The 25,808-nt window shown below is 28.5% G+C and overlaps 1 protein-coding gene across 5 annotated transcripts; it reads left to right on the top strand.

The window, feature by feature from the left end:
* Window positions 1–25,503, top strand: LOC107450433 (flavin-containing monooxygenase 5). 5 transcript variants are annotated; one of them, XM_016066230.4, is made up of 5 exons: window positions 1–125; window positions 12,795–13,165; window positions 15,453–15,719; window positions 19,602–19,925; window positions 24,431–25,503. In XM_016066230.4, the coding sequence occupies exons 2-5, from the start codon at window positions 12,803–12,805 to the stop codon at window positions 25,094–25,096; spliced, it is 1,620 nt and encodes a 539-aa protein (XP_015921716.2). In that variant the 5' UTR covers window positions 1–125; window positions 12,795–12,802; the 3' UTR covers window positions 25,097–25,503. The 5 variants fall into 5 exon arrangements, with proteins under 5 accessions (XP_015921716.2, XP_015921722.2, XP_015921729.2 ...); XM_016066236.4 differs by having other exon boundaries at window positions 29–125; window positions 12,799–13,165; XM_016066243.4 differs by lacking the exon at window positions 1–125 and adding an exon at window positions 5,663–5,860.
* Window positions 25,504–25,808: the final 305 nt, after the last annotated feature.

Here is a 25,808-nt window from a genome sequence, read left to right as displayed (position 1 = left end):
GAAAGGTTATTATTTTTTTAGCCTTCAACTTTCTTAACAAGAGCGACTTGTTTTTGTTTTCTTGGCGCTTTCTTTTATTTCGCTCCAGCAGCTTGTCAAGAAGGGCTCATCAGGAGCTGATGAAGGTAAGAGAACATTTTGAACACGTTTCATTTATTTGTAATTTAAGAAACGTCGTTTTAATACTTTATTTTATTTAAGTGCAATGTTTTTATTGTATTAATTACTTACCGTAAATTATTATCATTATTTTTTTATATAATTTATTATCTTTAAATGCCCTAAAGCGCGAAATATCTCAAGGTTTTAAAAGATCACTGCACTATTAAATGTCACAAAATTTATCTAAATGTATTTTAAAACTGAAAGGTTGAAGGCAATATTGTAATAAGCCACACTTTTCCCATATCCCCTTAGATTGCGTCTAGATATGTTCCAAAATTTCAAGAATTTCCACTACATAACATCACAATACACAGAAATATCTTAGTGTCTACATGAAAATCAATTTGTTCTTATCAAAAAATGCTATAATGAACAAAGTGAAAGGGTGATTATTGTCCCAGGTTCTTCAATTTGAAAAAGTTCCTCAATGAAAAAAGTAATTATTTAAAAATTTGTAAGTAATAAAGTAATAATGTCAAGTAAAGTAATTCGAGTGAAGTGATGCTCCAGTGTTCATTATTCTTCTTATTTCCATGCGCTATTTTTTGGACAATATTTACAGTTTTTATTAGGATGCCAAACACCCAATGCCTCTTACCTATGTATTACCTATGTTCTACCTTACTGATAGAACTCTTTTTAAAACTTCACTTTATATTCTTAGGCAATATTTGTTTCTTTGAAATAAAATAAAAAATGTAGACCAAAAAAACAAAAAAAAGGAAGAAAAAAACATATTCCCGAGGTATTGAAAAATATAAATTTTACACAGAACAAACATTTCTGGTAAAATTATAGAACTGCGTGGTAGTTACATTTCGGTAAAAAAAAAAAAAAAAAAAAAACTCTGATTCACAAAATCAGAATAAATAGTATGTAAACCATTCATTTAGTAATTTTTTCTTTCATATGGTAATGGCTTCCTAAAATTCCGGTTTTCTAAATTACGGTACTTATTATCTCACATTTAGGAAAAAATATAAACTGAAAAGCACATTTGTCAGAAAAAATGGTTTTTATGCCATTCTCTAAGGTACTTTGATAAAATTACTAAATTCTACCATATTTACCAAATTTTATCACATATTATAAAGCCATATTTTATTGTTCATTTATCTAAAATCATTACCAAAGCGCTTCGGTAAAAATTACAGAGCTTTTTGGTGTTCTCATCGAACCGGAAATGGTTTTACCATATTCTGGTAGTTTTGACCATACTTTTTATTTTTCAGTTTAGTAATGAATACTTAAATGATAAGAAAATAGCATAATATTTTAAAAATTAATGTTTATTTAAAAGAAGAAAAATTTCAGAACTATTTCTGCTGTTTTATATGTTTTTAGCACTATAAATAGTTTTTTCTCATATCGATTGGTGAAGATTAGTTGACAATAAATGTTTAATGTCGAAATGTATTTATCTGACATTGTTCCAAATTATCAGATGGATAGTTTTATCTAAAAAAGTCATGCTTTTGAAAAGATGACTTGCATTTCACCGGTTTCTTTTTTCGTGATTAAAATTGCTTTTAAATCTTTTGATATGCTTTATCATGATCAGACATCTAGAAAATCTAGAATTTTCTTAAATGATGAAATTTAAATGTTTATAACTAACTTATATAAGTTGTAATGCTGTTAATCGCATAATTTTTAATTAAAATACTTTGTGAATTCTATGAAAAAACGAATTATCAAAAATAATTTTCTTTTTCTAACATTAAAAATATCACTTTGAAGAATGTTACTCAAAAATCTCACATAAATTCTTGCAATAAAGATAAAGTTTATGCAATTTTTTTTAATCTTTAATCTTCAGTTAATTATAATTTTTGAGCTACACTGTTTGACAATTGCTAAGGATTAGTTACATTTTTTCGGCATAATTAATAATAGACGTCGATTGATGAAATTAAACTAAATACACATTTAATTAGAAACAATGTGCATTTATTATTATGTAAATTAGTTTAGATTTGACTTATCGAAATATAATAAAATTACAAATAAAAATGATGCTCTTTGGACGATTTCCAAGCAGCCATGAAAAATTGAATCCTATCTGAATAGAACAGAAATAAGTACTTCAGTAAAAAAATGATTACCTCGGTCAGTAATGCACCATTTGCATCTAATATTCACTCTGACCACTAAACTATCTAAGAGTTCTAAAAAACTTAAGGGGAACATTGTCCTATCCCTCTCTCAAGGAGGTTTTCAGTAAAAATGTGATTACCTCGGTCAGTAATGCACCTTTTGCATCTAATATTCACTCTGACCACTAAACTATCTAAGAGTTCTAAAAAACCTAAGGGGAACATTGTCCTATTCCTCTCTCAAGGAGGTTTTCAGTAAAAACGTGATTACCTCGGACCCTAATGTACCTTTTGCATCTAATATTCACTCTGACCTCTAAACTATCTAAGAGTTCTTGGGCAACATTGTCCTTTTCTCTCAAAGTGGTTTTCAGCTTTTGCACGGTTTAGAAATGGCGTGTTCTTTGGGAAACACGTCTGAGCCAAGGACATATTAGGCTTACTCTACAGGATTTAGGTCCGGGGAGTACACAGGCCATTGCATTTGGTCAATATCTTTACTTGCTTGTGTGTCCGATACCTCAGCGCACCTGTGTGACCGCGCATTGTCGCACGTAAACAGAAAGGTCTGGACCTACCACGCCTGTAAAAAGACATGATCCAGAATAATCACTCTGAAATTCATTCTATTAAATTAGATTGATATTTAGCTATTGTTTATTATTATTCGTATTATTTCACATATTGGGAGAAGTGTTTATATGTAATTGCTTGCAAACTTTTTAAATTAAGGAAGTACTATAAAAACAGCGAAAAAAAGAAAGAAAAAGGAAAAGTTTTTTTTTTTTTAGACTTTATATGCAATTGCGTGCAAACTTTTTAAACAAAAGAAGTAATATGGAAATAGTAACTTCTAGTCAACTTCTTTAAAAATGTAAGAAATAATAAAATATAATTAAAAAACATTACAAACTATTTTACTGATTTCTTTTTTTTTTTAAATAATTTAAAAAAATGAGATTTGTCTTCATAAAAATCTGAATATTCTTTTATGCCAAAAAACATTATCGTATTTTCTAGTTTCTCAATGACAAAAATAAACAATCATTTTTTGTCTTAACTCCATAACCTACTTCTTATGAAATGTCTTTTACCAGAAGTTTCCTTCAGGTCAGTGTTAAGCCAGTAATTGTGTACTTGTTTGGCCTTCATAGAAACTTCTGTTTCGGTATCTAAGTTTGTTTTGAAAACTGAAACAATAATTTCCCAACACTTTTATTTCTAAAAAGATTCCGTACGTTTTATGAGCCTTTTACATCTCAAGTTTAGGTTTAATCATCAATCAAATGAAAATTTGAAGTGTTGAACGTCAGAGTTACGATTAAATTTGTATTTTAAATGCTGATTTTATGAATTTAATTGCCAAACGTTCACAATTTTAAACTTAATGTATTTATGCATAAAATTATTATACATAATATATTTTTAGTTTCAATGCTACACTGAGAAAAATGTATGATTAAAACTATCATAATATGGTAAAATTTACCGTGTTTCAGGATCTTTAGGAACACCAAAGAGCACTGCAGTTTTTACCGAAACGCTTTGGTAATGACTTTTGGTAAAAGTAACAATGAAATATGGTTTTATTACTAAGTTGTTGGATAGTAAATGCTGTCAAATTCGGCATTTTTATCATGACACATTAGACCATAGCCTAAAAACCAATTTATTAGGATACATTTACTTTTCAGTAGTGTATTTTTACGCTATAATTTTTAAAACATTGGGTAAAATTAACAATAAAATATGGTTTTATTACTACGCTGTTTGGTGGTAAATGTTGTCGAATTTGGTATTTTTATCATGACACATTAGGTCAAGGCATAAAAACCATTTATTCGGTTAAAATTACTTTTGAATTATATATTTTTACTAAATGTGTGGTAATAAGAAGTATAAATTTGAAAACCAGAATTTCAGGTAAACTGATACTATATGGATAGAAAAATTACATTACCAAATGAGTGGTTTTAAATATTTTGCTTTGATTACCAGAACTGTGTTGTTGTTTTTTTAAATGCCATTCACCATACATGTACAGTAATTTTGTCAGGAATTTTTTTTCCTCCGTGTAAGCATCTATTTTCCAAAAAATGTCGAGAAATCTTCAGAATAAATAGCCTCAGTATGAAAAATTATTCCATAGATTTAGTGAAATGCCACTGATTTTTAATTACACACTCACTACGAGTTAATTTTTCATTAAATCTTTATAAAAAATAACTCATATCTATGGAAAGTAAACGTATAAAGCGTATGAAACTAAACAGTAAAACTTGAAGTAAATATCATTATATTTTAAAAGAAATTGAAATGCAGAATTGAATTTTATTATTTAATGTTAGAAAACATTATCTGTTTTCAAAATTGAAAATACTAGATTTCTGCTTAACGATTGGAAGGCCTTCTTGGAATTAATACTTCGTTTATACTTATCTTAGATTTTCAAATATTTAGTTGCTGATTAAGTAACATTTATATTCGTTACTGAGTACGAGATAGCATTTAAAAGTGAAAATCGAGAGTTTTACCTTAATTTTATAGTTTACGCTTTTATTCAATTTACTGTGATATATGTTACGTGACTTTATCAATGATTTTTTTCTTACATTTCTATGGAAATTCACTTCTAATTATTCAATTGTTATTGTACAACAGCAGAAAAAAAGTGTATTGACCAATTTTTGCATGGCAGAGGTTTTACTTCCCATTTGCACATTTTTAATTGAAGTTAATTACATTTTAGTAAACCGTTTTTTGTTTATAAAAAATACAAATTTGTTTCCCTATTTAAGAATATGAAATGATAAAAATGATTTGTTAAACTATTGTTTACTGATTTCACGACATTTTTTAAATTTTTTTTTATTTTAGTAGAACCGTACTATGACGCATTTTGTATAACTAGTTGTCATCACGTTTTGTAGAAGATAAAACAAGGCTGTTCATATCATTTACATTTCTCATATGAAATCCAGATAGAAACTCTTTAAGAATTTTGTATTTTCCGATTGAGTAAAACCATTTTCTTTCATGGTTAATAATACATATACCACCGCTTTAAAAAATATTTATTTAAAACAGCATATATATCGGCCTAAGACATGGCCATGTTTATAGCAAAACCAATTTTAAAATAATTTCAGTGATATTGAAACTCTTTTTAAATTGTTGTCACAATTTAAGTGTTTTAAGAACGTTTATTATAGTATAAAAATTCATATCACATTTCGTGAAAACAAGTTAAAATAATTTTAAGGCAGCTTAAGATAAAAATAAAATAAAATAAAACAAATAAATAAAAAAAACTAATAATTATGAAATCTATCAATTCTTTAATCATATTAGTATCAAAAATTATTTTATCTATTAATGACTCAACCGGTTTTTGTTTACTCGCTTTCTGTCTATCAAAATTGAATTGACATCTAATTGATAAATTTTTTCCGCTAATAAATTTCTATTGTTATACTTATTTTAATTCTTTTTTTACTTCTTGTGAAACACGTAATGAGCGTTAATTGTGAAAATGGAGGAATAAATTTCTTTCCTTGTTTTCTGTTCAGTGGGAACAGAGACAGATAGATACAAAAGAAGTAAGCAGGCTTTAAAGAAAAATATATTTATTCTTCAAACTTGTGTATTTGAAATATCAAGATAATTTCGTATTTTTTATGCAAAATTATTGTTTATTGTAATAAGTTGAATTTAGCATCATCTTAACTATTGATAATAGCATTGTGAGATATATTTTGTGTCTTAACATTCATTTATATCTACAAAAACAATGCAAAGTAATTGACTGAAATAAAAGCGTATTATTTTCAATATTCGATTCGTTGATTGTGTAATTAAATGAGTAAGTACTTTGTTATAAGTATTATGAAACAAGTAATTCATATGTTTATATAATTAATTTATGTTGTAATGTAATAAAAAGTTCAATGGATAAGGTTATAAATTTATTTTAAATAAGGACATTTTATTGAAAGTTATTGCATGCATATCTATTATAAGAGAAGGTTGCAAATTTTTTTTCCAATAAGAAATCATTTAAAGCATATATATTAATGCTTTATGTGATAAAATATTACGTATATTATATTTAATACAAGAAATTTTTTATTATAATTAAATGATTGCAATTATTTTTAAGCATATTTAATTAAAGTTTTATTTTGAATTTTGTTCTCTTTTAGATTTTGCTATTAATTATGATTATTAATATAAAGTTATTTTAGAAAAAGAACAAGGTGTACTTCATAATTTTTTTGTTGAGAAAGTGGTAGTAATATGACTTATTAATTAATCTGGCAAAAGCTAAAACATTAGGTCTTTGTTTAAAATTAGTTAAGATTTACTAATTTGAATACCATCTCTAAATAATATCTACTAATTTATATTTAGCCGAAATATTTTTGAAATAACGCATGTCTGAAAACAATTTTTATTTGTTGTTATATACAAATTTTTTAAATTGATAAAATACTAGTGAAGACAGAAAAATGCAAGGTTTTCAACCTTGTAGAACGGTTAACTTCAATGGAAACTCAGGAAATAACAAAATATAATTAAATAAGTTTAACAGAATTTTATTGTTGTGTTTTTCTTCTTCAAAGAAAAAAAAATTAGCATAATTAGATTAAATCAAAGTCAATAATTTAACTGAAATATAGTTTTATTAATACTAAGCTATGAAGTTTTTTAAGGCATATATGTTGACAATTTTTGGTACAATAAATTTCCTCAAAAGCAGTAGACTTAAAATATAGTTTTATGATACATTATTATTTAAATAAATGTGGATTTGATTTTAAAATTACATTCAGCTTTTAAAGCAACAAGAAATTTTTCATCGAGAATATTTGCATGAAAATCTGATTTCTAACTTTTTACAATTGTAGTTTTTATACACCTTTATTGATTCCTTTAAAGTCTGTATTTCATTCATTTTACCCTTTCACGACACTCATTTTTAATCTGAGTTCTGAATTTATTCTTCACTATCGAATATATTATTTATTACTTTATAATTACTATCATTATTTATGTAGTTATCCATTATAATTCATTTCTTTATAATTATATACATTATTTTCATCGAGATTATTTGCATAGAAATTTGACTTCTCACTTTCTACAATTGTAATTTTGATACACAATTTTTGATTCCTTTATATTCAGTATTTTATTCATTTTCAGTATTATATTACTACTCAATATTATATTCAGTATTATATTCCAGTATTATATTACTACTTTCATTTTTAATCAGAGTTCTGAATTTATTCTTCACTATCGAACATATTATTTATTACTTTATGATTACTATATTAATTATTTTATGTAGTTACTCATTATAATTCATCATTTTATAATTATATACATCACTTTATAATTTATTACTGATGAAAGTAATTTTTGAGTTTTTAGTGGGTATGTAAAAAATGAACTGTAGTCTTGTGTTACAGAACTCAACCTAATTGCATTTATTATTATTTAAAGAAAAAAGTATAGTGCATTACTTCTATTATTGCAAGCTAAAAAATCAGCATATCTAAGTTATACAGTCAGGTGGGATAATTTGGCCATAAAAGCGGCTATCTTATTTTACTTTGCTTGGTTGTAACTTGAATTTTTTACGACTTTCTTGGAAAAACATTTTGTGGGCTGAAGGATGCTCTTCAATGACGGCCCTTAATATATATTTTTAGAATATTCATGAAAAATTAAATAAAAAGAGTGACTAAATTATGGGTCGAAAATTAATTCTTAAGTAGGAAAACACGAATCAAATCAAACGAACAAATCAAAATCGATAGTGAATCATTATTGAGGAAGGTAAAACTGAAAACATCAAAATCTGTATCATTCATGGAAGAAACATGAAGGAGTTGATTGATATTTAGAAACACCTCCGAAACGATAACTGAACCTCACTTTCCGGCATTCGCCTTTCAACTTTTCTATGTTTTCAATCAAACAAGTTTTGATATTTTTGTTCCCGTTATTCTCAATAGTAATTTAACATATTTTGATAATGTTTTTGTTTCTTCCTTGCGTAAGCACAAATTTTCAGATCATAATGTGTAAAATTTCTTTACGAAACACCTGCTTAGCTTTATGCTTTAATATATGTTACCTATCTCGTATACTTTGAGTTCTACCTATCTCGTTTTCTCTAAATTAAGTGTTAATATAGTGGTTCTGTTTGTAATATCTGTCATAAAATTTTCATGAGTTTTGAGCAGTGTAATTGTGACTATTAGTTTATGTTATTTTTAAAATAAGTATATACAGCAAAAAATCAAATGTTCGAATGCAATTAAATGAATAATCTAAATTTAAATAAAGATCGATTTTTATCAAATATTCTTTTATTTTAGAAAAGAAATTTCTGAACTATAATATGTAAAACTTCTAGAAATGCATGCTAAGGGCAGTCATTATGAAACACCCTGCATGTCTCAAGTTGATAACAATTTATCTTAACATAATGCACAAGTGCTGAGGTTCTATTTGCAATATCTATGATAAAACTTTCATGAAATTTACGCTTACAAATTAATGTTATTTCCAAAATAAATATTCACACAGAAAAAAAAAATCCATGAATACTGGAAAATGAATGAATTAAAGAAATGTGAAAGAATAGTGTTTTAATGAAATAAAACTGTCTTTATTCAAAAAAGACTCATTTATATGGTAAACAAATTATTTTTTGCTCTTTAGATTTTTTTTTTTTTTTTTTTTTGAAAACGTAAGAAAGATAATCAGTTTCTCTAAAAATTTCGTGTGAGAGGTGACGTCAACTGTAACCGGAAGTTGAAGAAAATCGTAAACTCAAAGTGTAGCATAGGCAAATAATTAAACATAGATTTTTGAACGTGAGGAGCTGATGCGCAAAATAACAAACAATCTCTCGCTCCAGTTACTGTCCGCAACCCAAGTTCATTTTTAGATTTTATCATGTTCATATGCTAAACACCCAGAATTAGCTTCAGATTAATCTAATAATTAGCAACAGTTTGTAAATAAAAAGCAAGTTACTGATTTTTCATTTTGCAATAACAGATTGTATTCAAGATAAGAAGATGAGCGATAATTATTGATTATTCTTTTTTTAGACATTGATAAATTATAACTTCAAAAGATTTTTAAATTTGACTATAAAAAACGCTCAGTAGAAATTGCAATTTTTTAAAATTTTATTATGTATTATTATATGCTGAAAAAAAAGTAGGGACAAAACTACCATATTATGGTAAAATTTACCGAGTTTCACGCTTTATGGAAACACCAAAAGCTCAGTGATTTTTACCAAAGATTTCGGTATTGGTAAAATTAAAAATAAAATAGAGTTTTACAATATGAGATAAAATTTAATAAATTGGGACAAAATTTAATGATTTTATCATGATATCTTAGAACATGCCGTAAAAACCACTATTTGGTTAAATTTACTTTTCATTATGCGTGGTTATAATAACTATAATATTGAAAACCAGTATTTCCAGTAAACCATGAAGATAAAAATTACCAAATGAATGATTTAAATCTATCTATCTATCTATCTATCTATCTATCTATATATATATATATATATATATATATATATATATATATATATATATATATATATATATATATATATATATATATATATATATATATATATATATATATATGTATATATATATATATATATATATATATATATATATATATATATATATATATATATATATATATATATATATATATATATATATAAATAATATAGAATAAGAAGATAAAATTTTTACTGTATAATAGATGTAGTTTCTTTGGAGAATAAAAGTATAATTTTTAGCTCTGTGAGATGCATCTGAATTTTGCTATGAAGGAGGGATATTTATCCCAGAAAAATAAATAAAATCGTTCAGGAAAATTGGTTAATCGTGTAAAATTTTTTATAACAAACAAGGTTACATTTCGAAGTTATAAAATAAAGAAGAGAAAGTCTCTTAGAGGGATCAAGAAAGTAAAAGTAAGTAAAGCGAAGTAGGGAAAGAGAGCCATGTTTGGCGTCTTATCGAAAGACGAAATAGCCCAAAACAAGGCCAACCACCGTTATCATTATTAAATTTGAAAACAATTTGGCGAAAGTTTATCGCTGGTAGGAGTGTGAGAATTAGTGTAACCATGTAACTGAAACATTTTTGTGGTAAGAATAAAAATAAAGAGTTTTATAAATAAATTTTGTTTTCGATTTGGTCAAGACAGTGAATTAATTAGTTTTGCATTTGTGTTAAATAAAAAGTTAGCCATTGCATTGATTGTTAAGAGAAGAATAGCTTTATAAAATGTATTAAAAATTAAATAATTTGTTTAATTTAATTAAAATTCAGTTAAGTTGTTGTTGTTGTTGATTTACGTCGCACTAATGCTGCACAATGGGCTATTGGCGACGGTCAGGGAAGCATCCCGGAGGATGATCCGAAGACATGCCATCACAATTTTGATCCTCTGCGGAAGGGATGGCACCCCCACTTCGGTAGCTGGACGACCTGCGCGCGAAGTCGAGCACTTTACGGTAGCACAGTTTAACGAGGACCAATACCGCACACCCTCGGTCCCTACGCAGACTGATCCAAGTGGTCACCCACCCGCACACTGACCGTAGCCAGTGATGCTTGACTTCGGTGATCTGCTGGGAACCGTGTCTTAACGATCAGTCCACTGCGGGACTAAAATTCAGTTAAGAATGGTTAAGAAAAATAAATTTAGAAAATTTAAAAGAAGTTCTAAAAGCTAGGAAGTATGTAATGTTTATTGTCATCACATTAGTCATATTTTTTTATACAAATCTTCACATAGTCATTTTGTCTAAGCTAAAATTGCGGAAATTTTGACTTTCTAAATGTAATTATTTAAGATATTTGAAAACCTGCTCATTTGTAATTTAAAGCTAATTTTCTTGTGAATACTGTATAAGATGTAAATATAAATTCTATTTGTTGAATAAAATCCAAATTGTTTCAGCATTAAAATTAATTCTTTATAAATATGCGTCTTCCCTTGCCCTTCATCTTCCCTTGTAAAAATTTTGTTATACCCTTTCAATAACCATTTTTTTTAAATCCCTAAAGAATTTTTATTCAATAAGAATTCATAAAAAAATTGAAAAATTGATTAAAAATTAGCTATTTAACCTGCGACAATTTTAAAAAAAGGCCATAGATTGGTTTTAACAATATGCGCAACCAAAAGCTAAGACAGTTACTGATGTAAGAGATAGCTGTTAGTGCTTTCATAAATCCTTCAGTAAAAAATTTAAGATAAAGTAAAAAAAATCCAATTTTTAAGTAGTTTATTTCAAAATTAGAACGATTAATAAAACGCCATAAGGAAAAGAATTGCTGCCGAATATATTTTTATATTCTCGTCAATTATTAATACCAAATACAACAATGAAATTTATTACATGCTCGATAAAATCTGTTCATTAAATAGTTAACTCATGCGAAATAAATTTAACTGTACGCTTTTTAAATAATAAGGGAAATAATAAAAGAAGAAAGATTTAGAAGTTCTTCGACACGTGCTCGCTTGTCACCATCCTTACTTAAACTGTGACCTTCTATAATGGACAATGTTGATTTGCCAATAACAACATTAATAAGCTTTTCTTTTTTGTCTTGTGACCCTGAATAGACTTTTAAATATTTTGTTTTTAATCTATAGCTAGCATTAAATGTCTTAGATCATAGGGTTGAATTGTAAAAAGCACTCTAGCGAATTTAGCTCTATTTTTATATTTGATATTATATTTAATATTGAGTAACACATTTATGCAGTATTCAAGGTAAGAAATATTTATATTTATTTTAAATAGTCTAACTCGTAGTGTGTGTGCCCAATGGCTAACTCGTAGTGTGCGTGCCATATCCCGTTTCATTTAAAATCTCTTTCTTATGCTATTAAGTTCTCCGTTAGGCAGCTTCCTCTGGGTCGTGCCTTTGATTATTCTTATGTCATTAGGTTTTCTTCTCTAACTCTTATGAACGTTTCCTTATTCACGTTTTCGGACTCCACTCCTAACTTCAAAAATTTTAAGTAAACAATAAACAAATAAATGAATAAAAACTCATAAATCAATTATTGAAAAAAATAACTGGATATTTTTAACATTTTGTTAACATTTGTATCTTTATTTGAGAGTGAATTTTTAGTAACTAAAATTTTTTTTTATTTGAATTTAAAAAAAAAAAACACATATATTTTATTGTTTAATTCAGCTAAAAAAGTATGTGAATTCCGAAAATTAATTATAAGACTTCTGTACCAATACTTAAACTTTTTTTTAAATAAATATTTTATCTATTTTTAATTAGTCACAACTTTCAAATTTTCCCCAATTTTTTTATAGTAACCTTATGGATTTTAAATAGTATGTTTTTTCAAGTATTTTTTTTAACTTTTAAAGCAAATTAGTTTTCTTCATCGCGCCTATTAATTTATTAAATTGATAAAGTATATTTTTTTAAGGTAGAGCCATGGTCGCAAAAAGAGCTGCTGTTATTGGTGGTGGTCCTTGTGGACTAGGAGCTGTAAAAGCATTGAAAGATGAAGGAATCGAAGCAGTATGCTTTGAAAGAACGGGTTATATAGGAGGTCTTTGGAGATACCATGATGATGATGTAGATGGAATAGCCTCAGTAATGAAGACTACTATTATCAATACGAGTAAGGAACTGGGTGCCATGAGTACATTTCCCCCTCCCGCCGAATATCCGAACTATATGCACAATACGTTAATGTACGAATATATAATAAAAGCAGCTGAAAAAGCAGGAACATCTCAACATGTACGATTTTACCATGAGACGAAATTGATTGAAAAAGCAGAAGATTATGAGGTAAAGCTCTTTTTTCCCAACTGTAAAAAAATACCGAATTAAATTTTGGTAAAAAAGTACCGGCAATCAGGGAGCCGGTACTTTTTACCGTAAAATCCATTTTCACCAAAGCGTGTTACGGAACAAAAAAAAATCTGATTTACCGTGATTTCTAAATTAATAATTACTATAAAATCACTGAATCACTCAAATTAAATAAATATTACCCTGAAAATTACGGTACAATATCTTTAGGTAAAAATGGATTTTATGGATAATGCACCTAAAATTCCGATACTTTATTTCGCAATTTGATCCGGAATTTTTTGCAATGCAGTTGTTGTTGTTAAATTAATAAGTTATTTTAAAAATTTTATCAAATCAATGTACATTTTATTCCCTCTTGTTTGGGTACCCTTGTGACTAAATTTTGCATTTCAAGAATACTGGGGGAAGCGTCGAAAAATTTGAATTTTAAGTTTTATTTAAATATTTTCTTTATTTTATTACCATCGTTGAACAGTCGACTGAATTTTGAGTTTACGGCTAGCAAAGTACTTCTTTTGAATCATTTGCTCCTTTTTTAAAACTTATTTTTAACTTATTTTAGATCAGCAATAAGGGGACTTAAAAATACATCTTTATAATGACATAGTATACGCGTTATTTAGTGAATTTATTTTCTTCCTCTCATCTTCATTTACTTTTCTTTTCCTAGAACTAATGATTTCCCTGCTCTTTTGGGATTATTTTTATGACAAAACTAAGTATAAGCCATGTTTTGTTTTAGATTAAAAGCAGGGATTTGTTTTAGTTAATTTTTTTTTAGATTTACAGTAAATAGCGCTGAGCAGCTTTTTTTCTTCTAGCTATGTAACGATATTACAAATTCAAAGCTTTTTGTTTTTTTATTACAGAATAAAATTTAAAATAAAATTTTGAAAAATACTTTCATTAATGAAATTAAAAGGCAATTTAATTCAGTAATTTCGTAATGGTTTTTGGAATAATACCTATGAATATTAAGCTTTAAATGCGTTAATCTAAGATAAAAATGACTGGCATTTTGTGAAATTTGAAATGTTTTTTTCTTCATGTCAATTCTATGAGATATGTCTAAAAATATTTGAATTAAATCATTTTTATTTATTTTACTTTTACCTAAATATGTTTTCGATAATTCAAAAAACAACACTAGGTATAGATTTTTTTTGAGTATGCTATTTTATTTTTAAATAGCACATTTAAAAAATTATAATCTATGTTTCGTATCTTGAATAGTCAAATCTTAACTAAAGAAGTCTTCTAAAAACAATTCAAAATTTTTATTTACTATTTTTTGGAAAAATGAAACTCGAAATTCGATGTTGCTTGTTTTGAATACACTACATTTTCTACGCAATGTTTTTGGCTTTGCACTCCTACTTTTTTAGACATGAGTAAAATTAAGCGTTAAATCAAACATGAGATGTTTATAAAATAAAAGATTATACATAATAGTGTTTTGAAAACATTTCTATATAGTTCTAGATGGGATTAATATATTTTTCTTAATTAAAAATATATTTAATAGTTACTAATAAATATTATTAATTTCTTCAGAATATTTATTTTATAATAATTAAAAATTAATAACGAAAACTAAAGATTTGTACTCTTGACTAATTATTTCATTGATGAAATGAAACCACGACTACTGTTTCATGTAACGCTAGGCGTTGAAATAAGGTAACGATACGCAACGTTAATGGATGTTGTTTACAATTTCAAAAATGAAAATAGAATACATTTATTGAAATTTAAACTATCAACATTAATAAAACAATCTGTTTTGAAAAAAAATTTGGTCAAAGTTCTCAGCATGTATTACAGAGTAACTGCTCCACATTCATCAACCCATTAATTTCACATTTTTGCACCCCATGTAACATTTTCAGCAATTGAAATAATAAATTTGAAGCTAATAACACACTATGATAGGATTTAAATTATTTTTTTTAAATGTAAGCAATTGTTTATATGATAAAAATTGTATGTCTAAGCTTTCATAGTGAGTTTTTTGGCCAGATATGTATTTAGGAAAGCAGAATTCCTTGATTTTCCCCTTCCTTGATTTAAAAATTCCTTGATTTCACACCTGTTCTGTTTTTAATAGAGTCAATTATTTATATTTTGGTTTGCATTTAAAATTACTTTCAATAGAAAATGTTTTTCCAAATCAGATAATTATTAGGGTTTAAATAAAAAAACATCAAAAGAAGTTTGATATAGAGGTAAGACATGATTTTATTTTACTTTTACTTTTCAGGAAACTGGACGCTGGAAAGTAACCAACAAAAATACTCAGACAGGAGAATTGGTGGCAGAAACTTTTGATTTTGTGTGTGTTTGTATAGGTCACCATGTTTACCCAAACATTCCAACTCTACCAAATCAAGAAGAATTTGAAGGTAAAATAATGCATACGCATAGTTTGAAGAAAGTAGATGCATTTGAAGATCAGAAAGTAGTTGTTTTAGGAGTTGGTAATTCTGGAATGGATGCCGCTGTGGAATTAAGTGCCGTTACTAAACAAGTAAGCAAAAAATTAGGATTTACATTTTCAATACCTAATACAATTCTCCAATTTTAAAATATAACATTTATTTATTTTTTCAGAATTGAGAAGGAATGCAAATAATGTAACCGCTAACTATGTTTCATTTTTGCTGTTTCTGGTTTAAAATAGAACTTTTCTACGAAGTCCATCTTTTATATGAAATAACTTACAGGAAAATCACGAAGTAAAAAAATTATTTTTAAGAAATCGCAAAGCATTCGACAGATAATATCAAATAATTATTTGAGAGATTTTGCATTCTCTCCCGGTATCTCACCCGCTCACGTATTCAAATTCTGAGCAGGTAGTAACCTTTAGATAATACCGGCTTCAGCTTGCGCAGAACTTTAGTGCGTGAGAGAGTGGGATACAACGTGAAATGTAATAAATTTAGGCAGAATTGGTAACGAAATGCAAAATATTTTTTTTGAATTATATTTAAGAAATGAACATTCAATTAACTTTTCCTATTCTGTTAAAAATGTCTTTTTATGAATGTTCTTGACGCTCCGTATGCTTTCTTTTCTTTTTAGAATTTTTAGTATCATTTAAAAAATAAAGTTTATGTTGTCTTATAAATATTTCTAAGTATACAGACAAAGCCGCGATGGCTCAGGGGATGGAACGTTCGCCTTCCAATGAGGTAGACCGGGTTCGAATCCCAGCGATGGCTGGTCGATACGAGTTCTGCGTCCGGCTAGCACCGACCACAGTACTGACATGAAATATCCTCAGTGGTAGACGGAGAGTTCCCTTGCCGTCAGGCTAACCGTGAGAGAGGATCTCGTGGTCTTCCTCTCCATGTAGCACTAATGCGAGATAGTTCCATCAAAAATTTAATGGAAAAGCAATAGAAGGAAAATTGTAACATTGAAATAGTTTTTTTTATTATTGGCAGTTATCATGTTAATTTCATTTAAAAAATACAATGAATTTGATTACGGAAATTCACTGGTGTAAGAAATTAAGAGAATTTGCAGACTGGCTCGATTATCTACAGAACTACTGGACCGATTTTAATGAAATTTGATATGTACATTCATGAATACAATACAAAACGAATAACATTTCAACAATTGTAATACGCACACATGATCGTGGGTCACACTTGTTGAAGTCAGAAGGTATGTTAAAGTGGTTGTAGAATAAACAAAGAAAAATGGTTTAATATGGTCCCCTCTTACAGGCCTTGCAGCGTGATTTTATGCTTGATTCTCATTTCAACTGTCAATGTGGCAATTGGTCCCACTCGTTCAGCAACGCTGTTTTCATTCCCTGGATGATTCTCGGAGGGGGGGGGTAGCGATTGGCCTGCTTCTAGCCTTCTCATACTTCGCTACCTCATTCCATCATCTAAACGTTGGTGTTACTCATTTTTACTGTTACAATTTGAATTTATCCTATTGCCGCAAAATATCACCAAGAAATTCGCCACGGTGTGCTAGCAAACGAAATGTATCTTATCTTACGCGCATTTATACAGCCTGTTTCTCTACTGGCTCCGCCTACACACACGCGTACGCTTACTTATTTGATGTACAAGATTTACATTTTTGTCTAGAAACAGTGGTTCTACATTCAGTTTAGTTCCTTTCATGAAATTCGATAAAATATGCATATTCCCTTAATTTATTTCACCATTGTAGTTTAAAAATCATAGATAGATCATATTTAAATTATTTAAGAGGAAAATAGTTTTGCAGTTTTTCTTAATTAGGTAGGTGGACTTCTTAAATTTGTTTTGCACCTAGTGCTATTTTAAAAGGACTGTTACTTCTTTCAATAAAAAAAAAAGTAGTAGCACAAGTGGTTCAATGCTATGGTTAATTTTGCAGAAACCAGCTAGCTTTATCTACTATAATATAATCGTTTATAATTGGATCTGAAGTACGGCACATTAGTTTTTTTAATGTTAAGGTGGTAGGCAACAAAAGGAAATATCCACTTGATGTAAACGAATATGTCCTACCACTTTTTTTCAGATAGTTCTTCATATATATATATATATATATATATATATATATATATATATATATATATATATATATATATATATATATATATATATATATATATATATATATATATATATATATATATATATATATATATATATATATATATATATATATATATATTAAAATCTCAAAGTATTTGTTAAATTGAATGAGATTTCAGCTTAATAAAGGCATTTTACTGCACTGTATGGATTCATTTTCTAAATAAAGATTACATTTCTATTTAATTAACGATAATATATACGTGAAGTGCTTAGTTTATTAAGTGAAAGAAAAGTTCACATCTGTTGGAAAGGCTAATCTACAGTTAAAATATAATTCTTTTTTTGTTTAGTTTTAAAATCCCTTTGATTCTGCTGAGCTATTATTGTAGACGTTACATAGATATGGGTGATTCTCACGAAGCATGACAATTCGGACCAATTTCTTCAAATTTAAAGTCCTCAAAATGATCTAAATTTTTTTTTGTATACTTCTTTAGCTACACTTATTAATATCTTATAGACAGCAGCATAGTTTATTGACATTTGCTCGAGAAAAAATAAAATAGAAATTCCTCAAATCTAGAATGCCAGGAAAATGACATATTACCTTCGAAGTTTAAAGAACAGTCATTTTAAGTTAATAGTAAGTAACTCAACTTAAGCCCTTATGTTAGATGGACCATAAATTGCTTAAATTAATTATTTTTATCCACTGTAGAAAGAAACAAAAAAATTTTTGCTGCTGATACGTGCAGAATAAAATTTTGTATAATAATCAATCATTAAATAAATAAATAACTTTGATTACATCCAAGCATAATAAAATCATACATAAACTTGGTATTAGGTTAATATTTGCTTTCCCTCTTTACAGTATTAGCAGTTAAAAGGAATTTCTGGTAACACTTCAATGTCCTGGCATTCATAAGCCAGGAAAATGACAGCTAGGATAATGACAAATTCGCCATTTTATAGCATATAACTTTACTTTAATTAAATATTTTGGCCGAAGACGTTTATATTCTGCTTAAAATGACTCAGATAAATCTAAGTAGTTTTTGTTATTAATGATTTCAGGAAGCCAGGAAAATGACAGCATAAAAACCTACTCACCTTGAAAAATTTTTGAAATAGATCTTGAGCCAGAAAATTAGTTCTTTATTCATGTAACAAGACATGTTCAGATACGAGGGTATCTAATCAATCTATTAACATAAGATATTGATTCCTGGCACTATCTATTTTGGTTATAAATCACTAAATAAAACTAGCCAGGAAAATGACAGATTTTCATGGGAAAAACAAATTATTGACAGAAAAAATTATTTTAAACGAAGTTTTAGTAAACAATACCCTCTGCGTATATTCTAGAAATGCTTACATAGGATAAGATAAAAAAATTAGATTTTGAAAAATGTATGGGAAGTTTTGAAGCTAGTTATTATTGGAAATATTGTTTGGGACATGACAGGAAAATGACATTTCGATATTCGATTAAATTTTTTAAGTATACAAAACAGTGAATGCTCATGCAAAGTCATTTTAAAATGCTAACAGCAATGCTATTAATAAATTTTTTTTTTAAAAAAAGTTCTTTTAGTATTATAGTATTAGATCTCGGAGCAAGGGACAGTGAATTATCATGTTTCGTGAGAATCACCCATATACCACTTTTTGGGCCAGGACATAAATGGTTTAATTCGACGAATAATTTACACTGCACATTTTTCCGGTTATTAACATACATATAGTTCTGTTATATCTGAATTCAGATGAGAGTCTTAAGCTTTTCGAAATTAAAAAGTTGCGGTTATTTTATTTTTACAATTACGAATATTATATTTTATAATTTTCAGGTATATTTGAGCAGCAGACGAGGATCATGGATCATACCAAGAATTGGTCCTAAAGGTTTGCCATATGATGCAGCGTTTACAAGGCGTTATCTCCACTTCTTTATGGAACATTTACCATTCAATTGGGTTTGTTCTTTCTCAGAGAAAGAAATCAATAAAAATTTCAATCATTCTATTTACAACCTTAAGCCAAAGCATCGTATTTGGAGTCAACATCCAACTGTTAGTGATACATTGCCTATTAAATTACTGAGTGGAGTAGTTAAAACTAGAGGAACAATCCAGAAGTTTACGAAAAAAGGTGTCATCTTCGAAGGAGAAGAGGTGAGAAATTAGTCTATAAATGCTTAATATGATTTATAAAATAACCTTGACAAATTAAATAAGTATCGCATAAAATCTTACACTGAGAAAAAAAAAATTTGGTCAAAACTATCAGAATATGGTAAAATTTATCGGATTCCTGACTCTATTGACCCACCGAAAAGTTTGGTAATTTTTATAAAGCATTTTAAGGATTTTGACAAAATTCAATTTAAAATATGGTTTTATAATATGAAATAAAATGTGGTAAAAGTAGTAAAGGTTGGCAATTTTACCATGATATCTTAGAACTCTGCATAAAATCTACTTATTTGATTAAATTTTCTTTTAAGACTCGTCTTTTTTAATAAATATATGATAATTAGAACTATAATTTTAGAAACCGCAATTTCCGGTAAACCTTTACCATGAGAAAAGAAAAATTATAAACCGAATAGTAATTCCGTAATTATTAATTTCATGAACCAGAATTGTGGTTTTTTTTATTTACTAGAAATGTCATTACAGTACGGTAATTTTACCAAAAATTTTTTTATCCGTGTATAGTCCTTAAAGTGCTGGAATCAGCATAAGCCTGTTTTTAAGTTGAAATGATAATTATGAATTCTATTGCACACTATTCATTGCTATAAGATAATTGCCTTGAAATGAACTTTGTGAGTGATAGATTTGTTCTATTAAAATGCACGCTATTTTACAAATTATTGTTTAAATTCTAGGAAAATAATGTAAACTTTAAACCTCTTAGAGCAAATAAGAATGAGATTTCCATTTTCTGTAAAAAAATAAGTACCTCGATTTTACTTGATGGTTCACAGGTGGCGCTGAAATTGCAAAATGAAGGTAGCGTAAATTTTTTTAAAGCAGAGATATTTTGAGAAATGCATGTTTTATCAACAAAAAAAAAATAAAAATAGATTTGTTTGATACAGTCTAGTAAGAAAAAACCTTCCTTACCCACTGGAGCAGGGATGTTGGATAATTTGGGGATGGAGTGAATCGTATTATTAAACACCTCTGCATCCTGTTTTAGTTACTTTAATATTTTCACTTAAAAACCAGTTTTTTTAAGATTCAGGAAAATAATAAACATTTTGATTTGGTGGATTTGATCAGGCAGATAAAAAAGGTTTTGATATTGGATATTTTCGATTTTATTGAAATTTTCAGGATATGTTCTTTATGTAAAACTATGGATGGTGTTTCCTACACTAGAGTGCGCTGCACGCTCTGAACTACCTACACATCCAGGTTACGCATTCCGAAGTATTTTGAAGCCACGGCAGAACAGTAACAAGAACTGATAAACAGGGCCGGCTTATGCATGTCGCGGCCCCTAGGCAATGCTCGTCTCGCCCCCCCCCTACCGTCTTCTAACTTCCTAATATATTTTTTCGCTAACACAACACTTTATTCATAATTACGCTGTTTTTTACTACATAGGTATATTATCACATTATTCAATAAAAGTATTGAATCAAATGAAAAGAATATAAGTAATTAATATATGCATTTAAAAAAAATCATACAATAAGCTTAAATATTAACTCTTCTAACTTAGCCCTTATTTAAGCCCGAAGCACTTCTGCAGTCTTTATAAGTAAATATCCAATACTTAGCTCTAAATTCGTAAGTTTTGAAACACAAACTGTAAAACTCTCTTTTCATTCACAGCCGTAAAACTCGCAAACAAATTGCACGAAGTGAAAATTCAACGATTACATTAAAAATGTTTCAAAAATGTTGTCTATGACTCAATACAACGTATGTATTTAGCGGATCGGCCATGACTGGGGAATTCCCCGATCCGATCGGGGAATTCCCCAGTCATGCGACGAAAGAACCAGTACTGCCAACCTTATTTTTACATACTCTTTGGTAGCTTGGCCATAGAATATACCTACCTATGGTAGGTACCAGAACAGTAAGTGTGCATTCACAACGTAGAATTTTGCGCGTTTTTCAAGCGTGTTGTGTTAAAAAAGCTGCTCTTGCTGTATAGTCATCTGATTAGTCGGCGTTAAAATTACCGCGATAAAATTGCTTGCGATTATATTACTGCGTTATATATGAACTAACTACCATAATATTAATATCTAATTTGGAATGCTTTCAGAAATGTACTAAAATAGCGTCGATGTAATGTACAGAGCAAGACAATCGTCATTGAAATTTCGAATTAAATTTTTACTGTTTAAGAAGCATTGTCAATTTTTTTCTCTGTAGCACAGGGCCCCTGAACGTGGCGGGGCCCCTAGGCAGTTGCCTACAGTGCCTAATGGATAAAACGGCCCTGCTGATAAATAAGAAAAAAGAGGCAAAATCTGAACTGCCAAAAAAGCGAGTTCTTTCTGAATCTAGCAACCATGTTAATTTTTCTTAACAATACATTGATAAATAACGAAAGCAAATTTTCTCTTCAAACTCACCAGAATTACTAAATATCATTAATATCTCATGAAATACAGCAGTTTTGAGCTCAGAAATTATATAATTTATTTCTTTTATTAAAAATAAAATTATCTGTTTGAAAATGTCGCCTAGCAGAACAAGCTGAAATAAGCAGCTCTATATTGTTGTCATTTCAAGAGCTCGACATTGTTGTTGTTTTCATTTGTAGTGACAACACCACCCATTGGATCGTGTTTTTTTAATTTGTGACGAAAAAAAAAATGAGTGTCAAAACCTCCAAGTGTTTTCGTAGTTTTCCTTTCCATATGTAACTCAAATGTGAGCTAATTCCATCAAAAAGATCCCCACGAAAGCTAGTTTGCTCCCATACTTGAATCAAGTGTTTCCTTGCCTTTTGGGCTGGATTTTAAGTATCAGGATGTTGACCATTGATAACCATAAACCCGAAAATGAATCGGCTGTTTCACGCTGTTTAAAAATTGAATAAAAATAAACCTTACCATTAAATATTTTCTTTTTTTCGTTTGTCTAGTAGTAGACTTACTTTATTATGCTCAAATCTTCTATTTGTATCTTAATTTCAGAATCTGCTAGTTTTGAAAAATTGTCAATTGATACCTTTTTAGCGTGAGAATAATTATCAACATTTTTATGTTTACTACACTGTAAAAATGGATACCTAAATCTCACGAAATTTTCTTCGTTTTTGGCGAAACAGTTTTGTGGTCTATGCTCCAACGGAACATTTTGTCAAAGTGACGAAATAATTATCGCCACTTCTGTGAGAAAATGGATTTCATAAATAAGGAAATCTTCAGTCATTCCATTTTATATTTCAACAAAAAAAAATCTACCGGTGGCATAGTTAATCACTATCTCATGGGAACCATATAGGTGAATCAATGTCACCCCAATAGCAAAAGAGGGATAGATAGAATGGAGAACCAAAGTGCACACATGCCCGAAGCGGGATTCGAACACGGTATCTTCCTGACATGATGCTGACTCTTTTACCATCATACAAACCGGTTGGTTAGCTTCGATCGTCTAGTCTTCATTCTAGTATCGTTTTCCAGTCTTTTTAAATTTAATTAATTCATTTTTTCCTCAGTGAAAAAATGAATTCAATTAATTCATTTTTTCGTATGGCATATCATAGCACTGCGATGATTCTCCAAGTTAAGGAAACATTTCCGTCATATGTTCCAGTTTGCGTTTCGTCACAAATCACGTGATTTCCTGACGAAACAATCCTCAAAATTAACGAAATACTGCTCAAGAATCGCAGAATCGTCAAAAGTGAGAGTTTTACTTCTGAGAATGTGAAAGACACAATGAAAATAACATTTATTTTCTTTCTGCTAAATCAATTTTATTTTTTTGGTATGAAAATGTTTTTCACATTTTTTTGCTTATGAAAGACATATTGAAAATCATGTTTATTTTCTTTCTACTAACTTATAATACTTTTGTTTTGCTTTTTCCACCATTCATTTTACTGTAGTGACTTTTGCTTTGTGATTTTACAATTGTTATATTATTTAACTAAATATGTTATTGTCTCTGCATGCAAATAAAATGAGGAGGTTTGTCTCCAGTTAAACCTTCTAGGTTTGCTATGGATCAAATGATTTTCGAACCCCTTGACAATAGCCTATTTTTAATTAAGTAGATAGTTTTCTTAAACATAATTCAAAATAGATATGTACACCAAATGCAACTTTCTTAAAGCGAACATCCATAACTGATGATGATCATGTATTGACTTTCCTCAGCAACAACAGCGAGACAATAGATTTTTTTTTGCTTTCCTCTCTTAGGAAATTACTAAAGTACAGTCTAATAAATGGTGATTATTATTAAGCTGTAGGTACGAAACAATTAAACAGGGAGGATGCTGGTTACATGAGGAGGGAGAACACTTTACACGAGGGATAAAATAACTCATATAATTGTTCATCCTAAATTCCCATGACATTTAAAACCAACAATACAGTAACAAATTTTTATCAATTTTGAAGAAACTACAATTAACTATTGTAGCTAAACTGATAAGTTTCAAATATATTTATGTAATGATTTTTTTGATTTAGGAAGAAACAGAAGTGGATACTGTATTTTTGGCTACTGGATACAAAGTGAAATTTCCTTTTCTGAGTGACGATATTGTCCGAGTGGTTGATAATCAAGTTCAACTCTACAAATTCATATATCCTCCTCATTTACCGCATCCTACACTTGCCATTCTAGGTTTAGTCCAGCCAAATGGTCCTGGTTTTCCTGTTGGTGAAATGCAATGCAGATGGACAGCTAGGCATATGGCCGGTAACTTGAAACTTCCACCTAAAGAAGAGATGATGGCTGATATCGCTAAGAAACTAGAGTGGATTCGCGACAAATTTGTCAGCTCACCTAGACATACACTTGAAGTAGATTTTATAGGATATCAAGATGAACTTGCTGATGACATTGGAGTCAAACCAAATCTTCTTAAAATAGCTATCACTGATCCAAAACTGTTTTGGGCTCTTATATTTGGACCTTCTCTTTCTTACCAGTACAGACTTCAGGGACCTCATTCCTGGGATGGGGCCAGAAATGCAATTTTAACTTACAAAGAAAGAGTAATGAAACCATTACTAAGACCTGGACAACAGAGAATGAGAAGACGAAAGCACTTTTTGAGCATGGAACTAGTTATTAAATTATTGTTTTTGTTACCTTTTTTGTATTTCTCTTATATCGTTTTGTTTAGATGAAATTACTTTAAAAAAGTTTCAGATATTTAAATTTATTGTTTTATTTACTTTAATTACCTGTAACAGAGTGAAATATTCATGAAACAGACGTATATATTGAATTATTTTGATATTTTTAATGGAGATAGGTAAGAAAAATTTTCCTGTAATTTAGCTTTGAAAGTGAAAGTTGTTTTAGAACATTGTTTTCTGTTTTAAGGAACACTTCAATTCCTTGCATAATATTTTCAAATTATCTTATGAAACGCAGATACTTATTCGTTTTGTAAGAAATGGTATATGTACATTTTTTGTTAACTGAGTATTTTATTGCTTTATCCTTAACATTATTGTTAAATATTATTTCTACTTAATTTTTGTACCAGATTATATTTTATAAAAAATTATTAAATTTTTTAGCAAATACATCACTTGTGCTACTAAGTTTTATTTATTTTCTTCACCACAAATGCAGCTTTTTTTTTTTTTTTTTTTTAAAGAATAGAATTTGATTTGATTTGAATTTTTTACTGTTACTTATTTTGGAATCATAACAGTATAGATGTTTTGAATATTTGTTAATGAGAATATAAACATTTTTAATCTAGGAAAAGTGCTATTATTTACTAAAACAATGCTTTTTCCGGAAAAAATCAGATAATTTTTTGCTAGTACTTTTTGTTAGTAATCTTTAAATGCCTTGAGATCTGTGGGTGTTGCATGGTTTGCAAAA

This window comes from Parasteatoda tepidariorum, chromosome 11 (genome assembly GCF_982258835.1).
Source record: "Parasteatoda tepidariorum strain Cologne lab strain chromosome 11, Ptep-v5.0, whole genome shotgun sequence".
Taxonomy (NCBI): Eukaryota; Metazoa; Arthropoda; class Arachnida; order Araneae; family Theridiidae; genus Parasteatoda; species Parasteatoda tepidariorum.
This window is presented reverse-complemented; position numbering and strand designations above follow the sequence as displayed.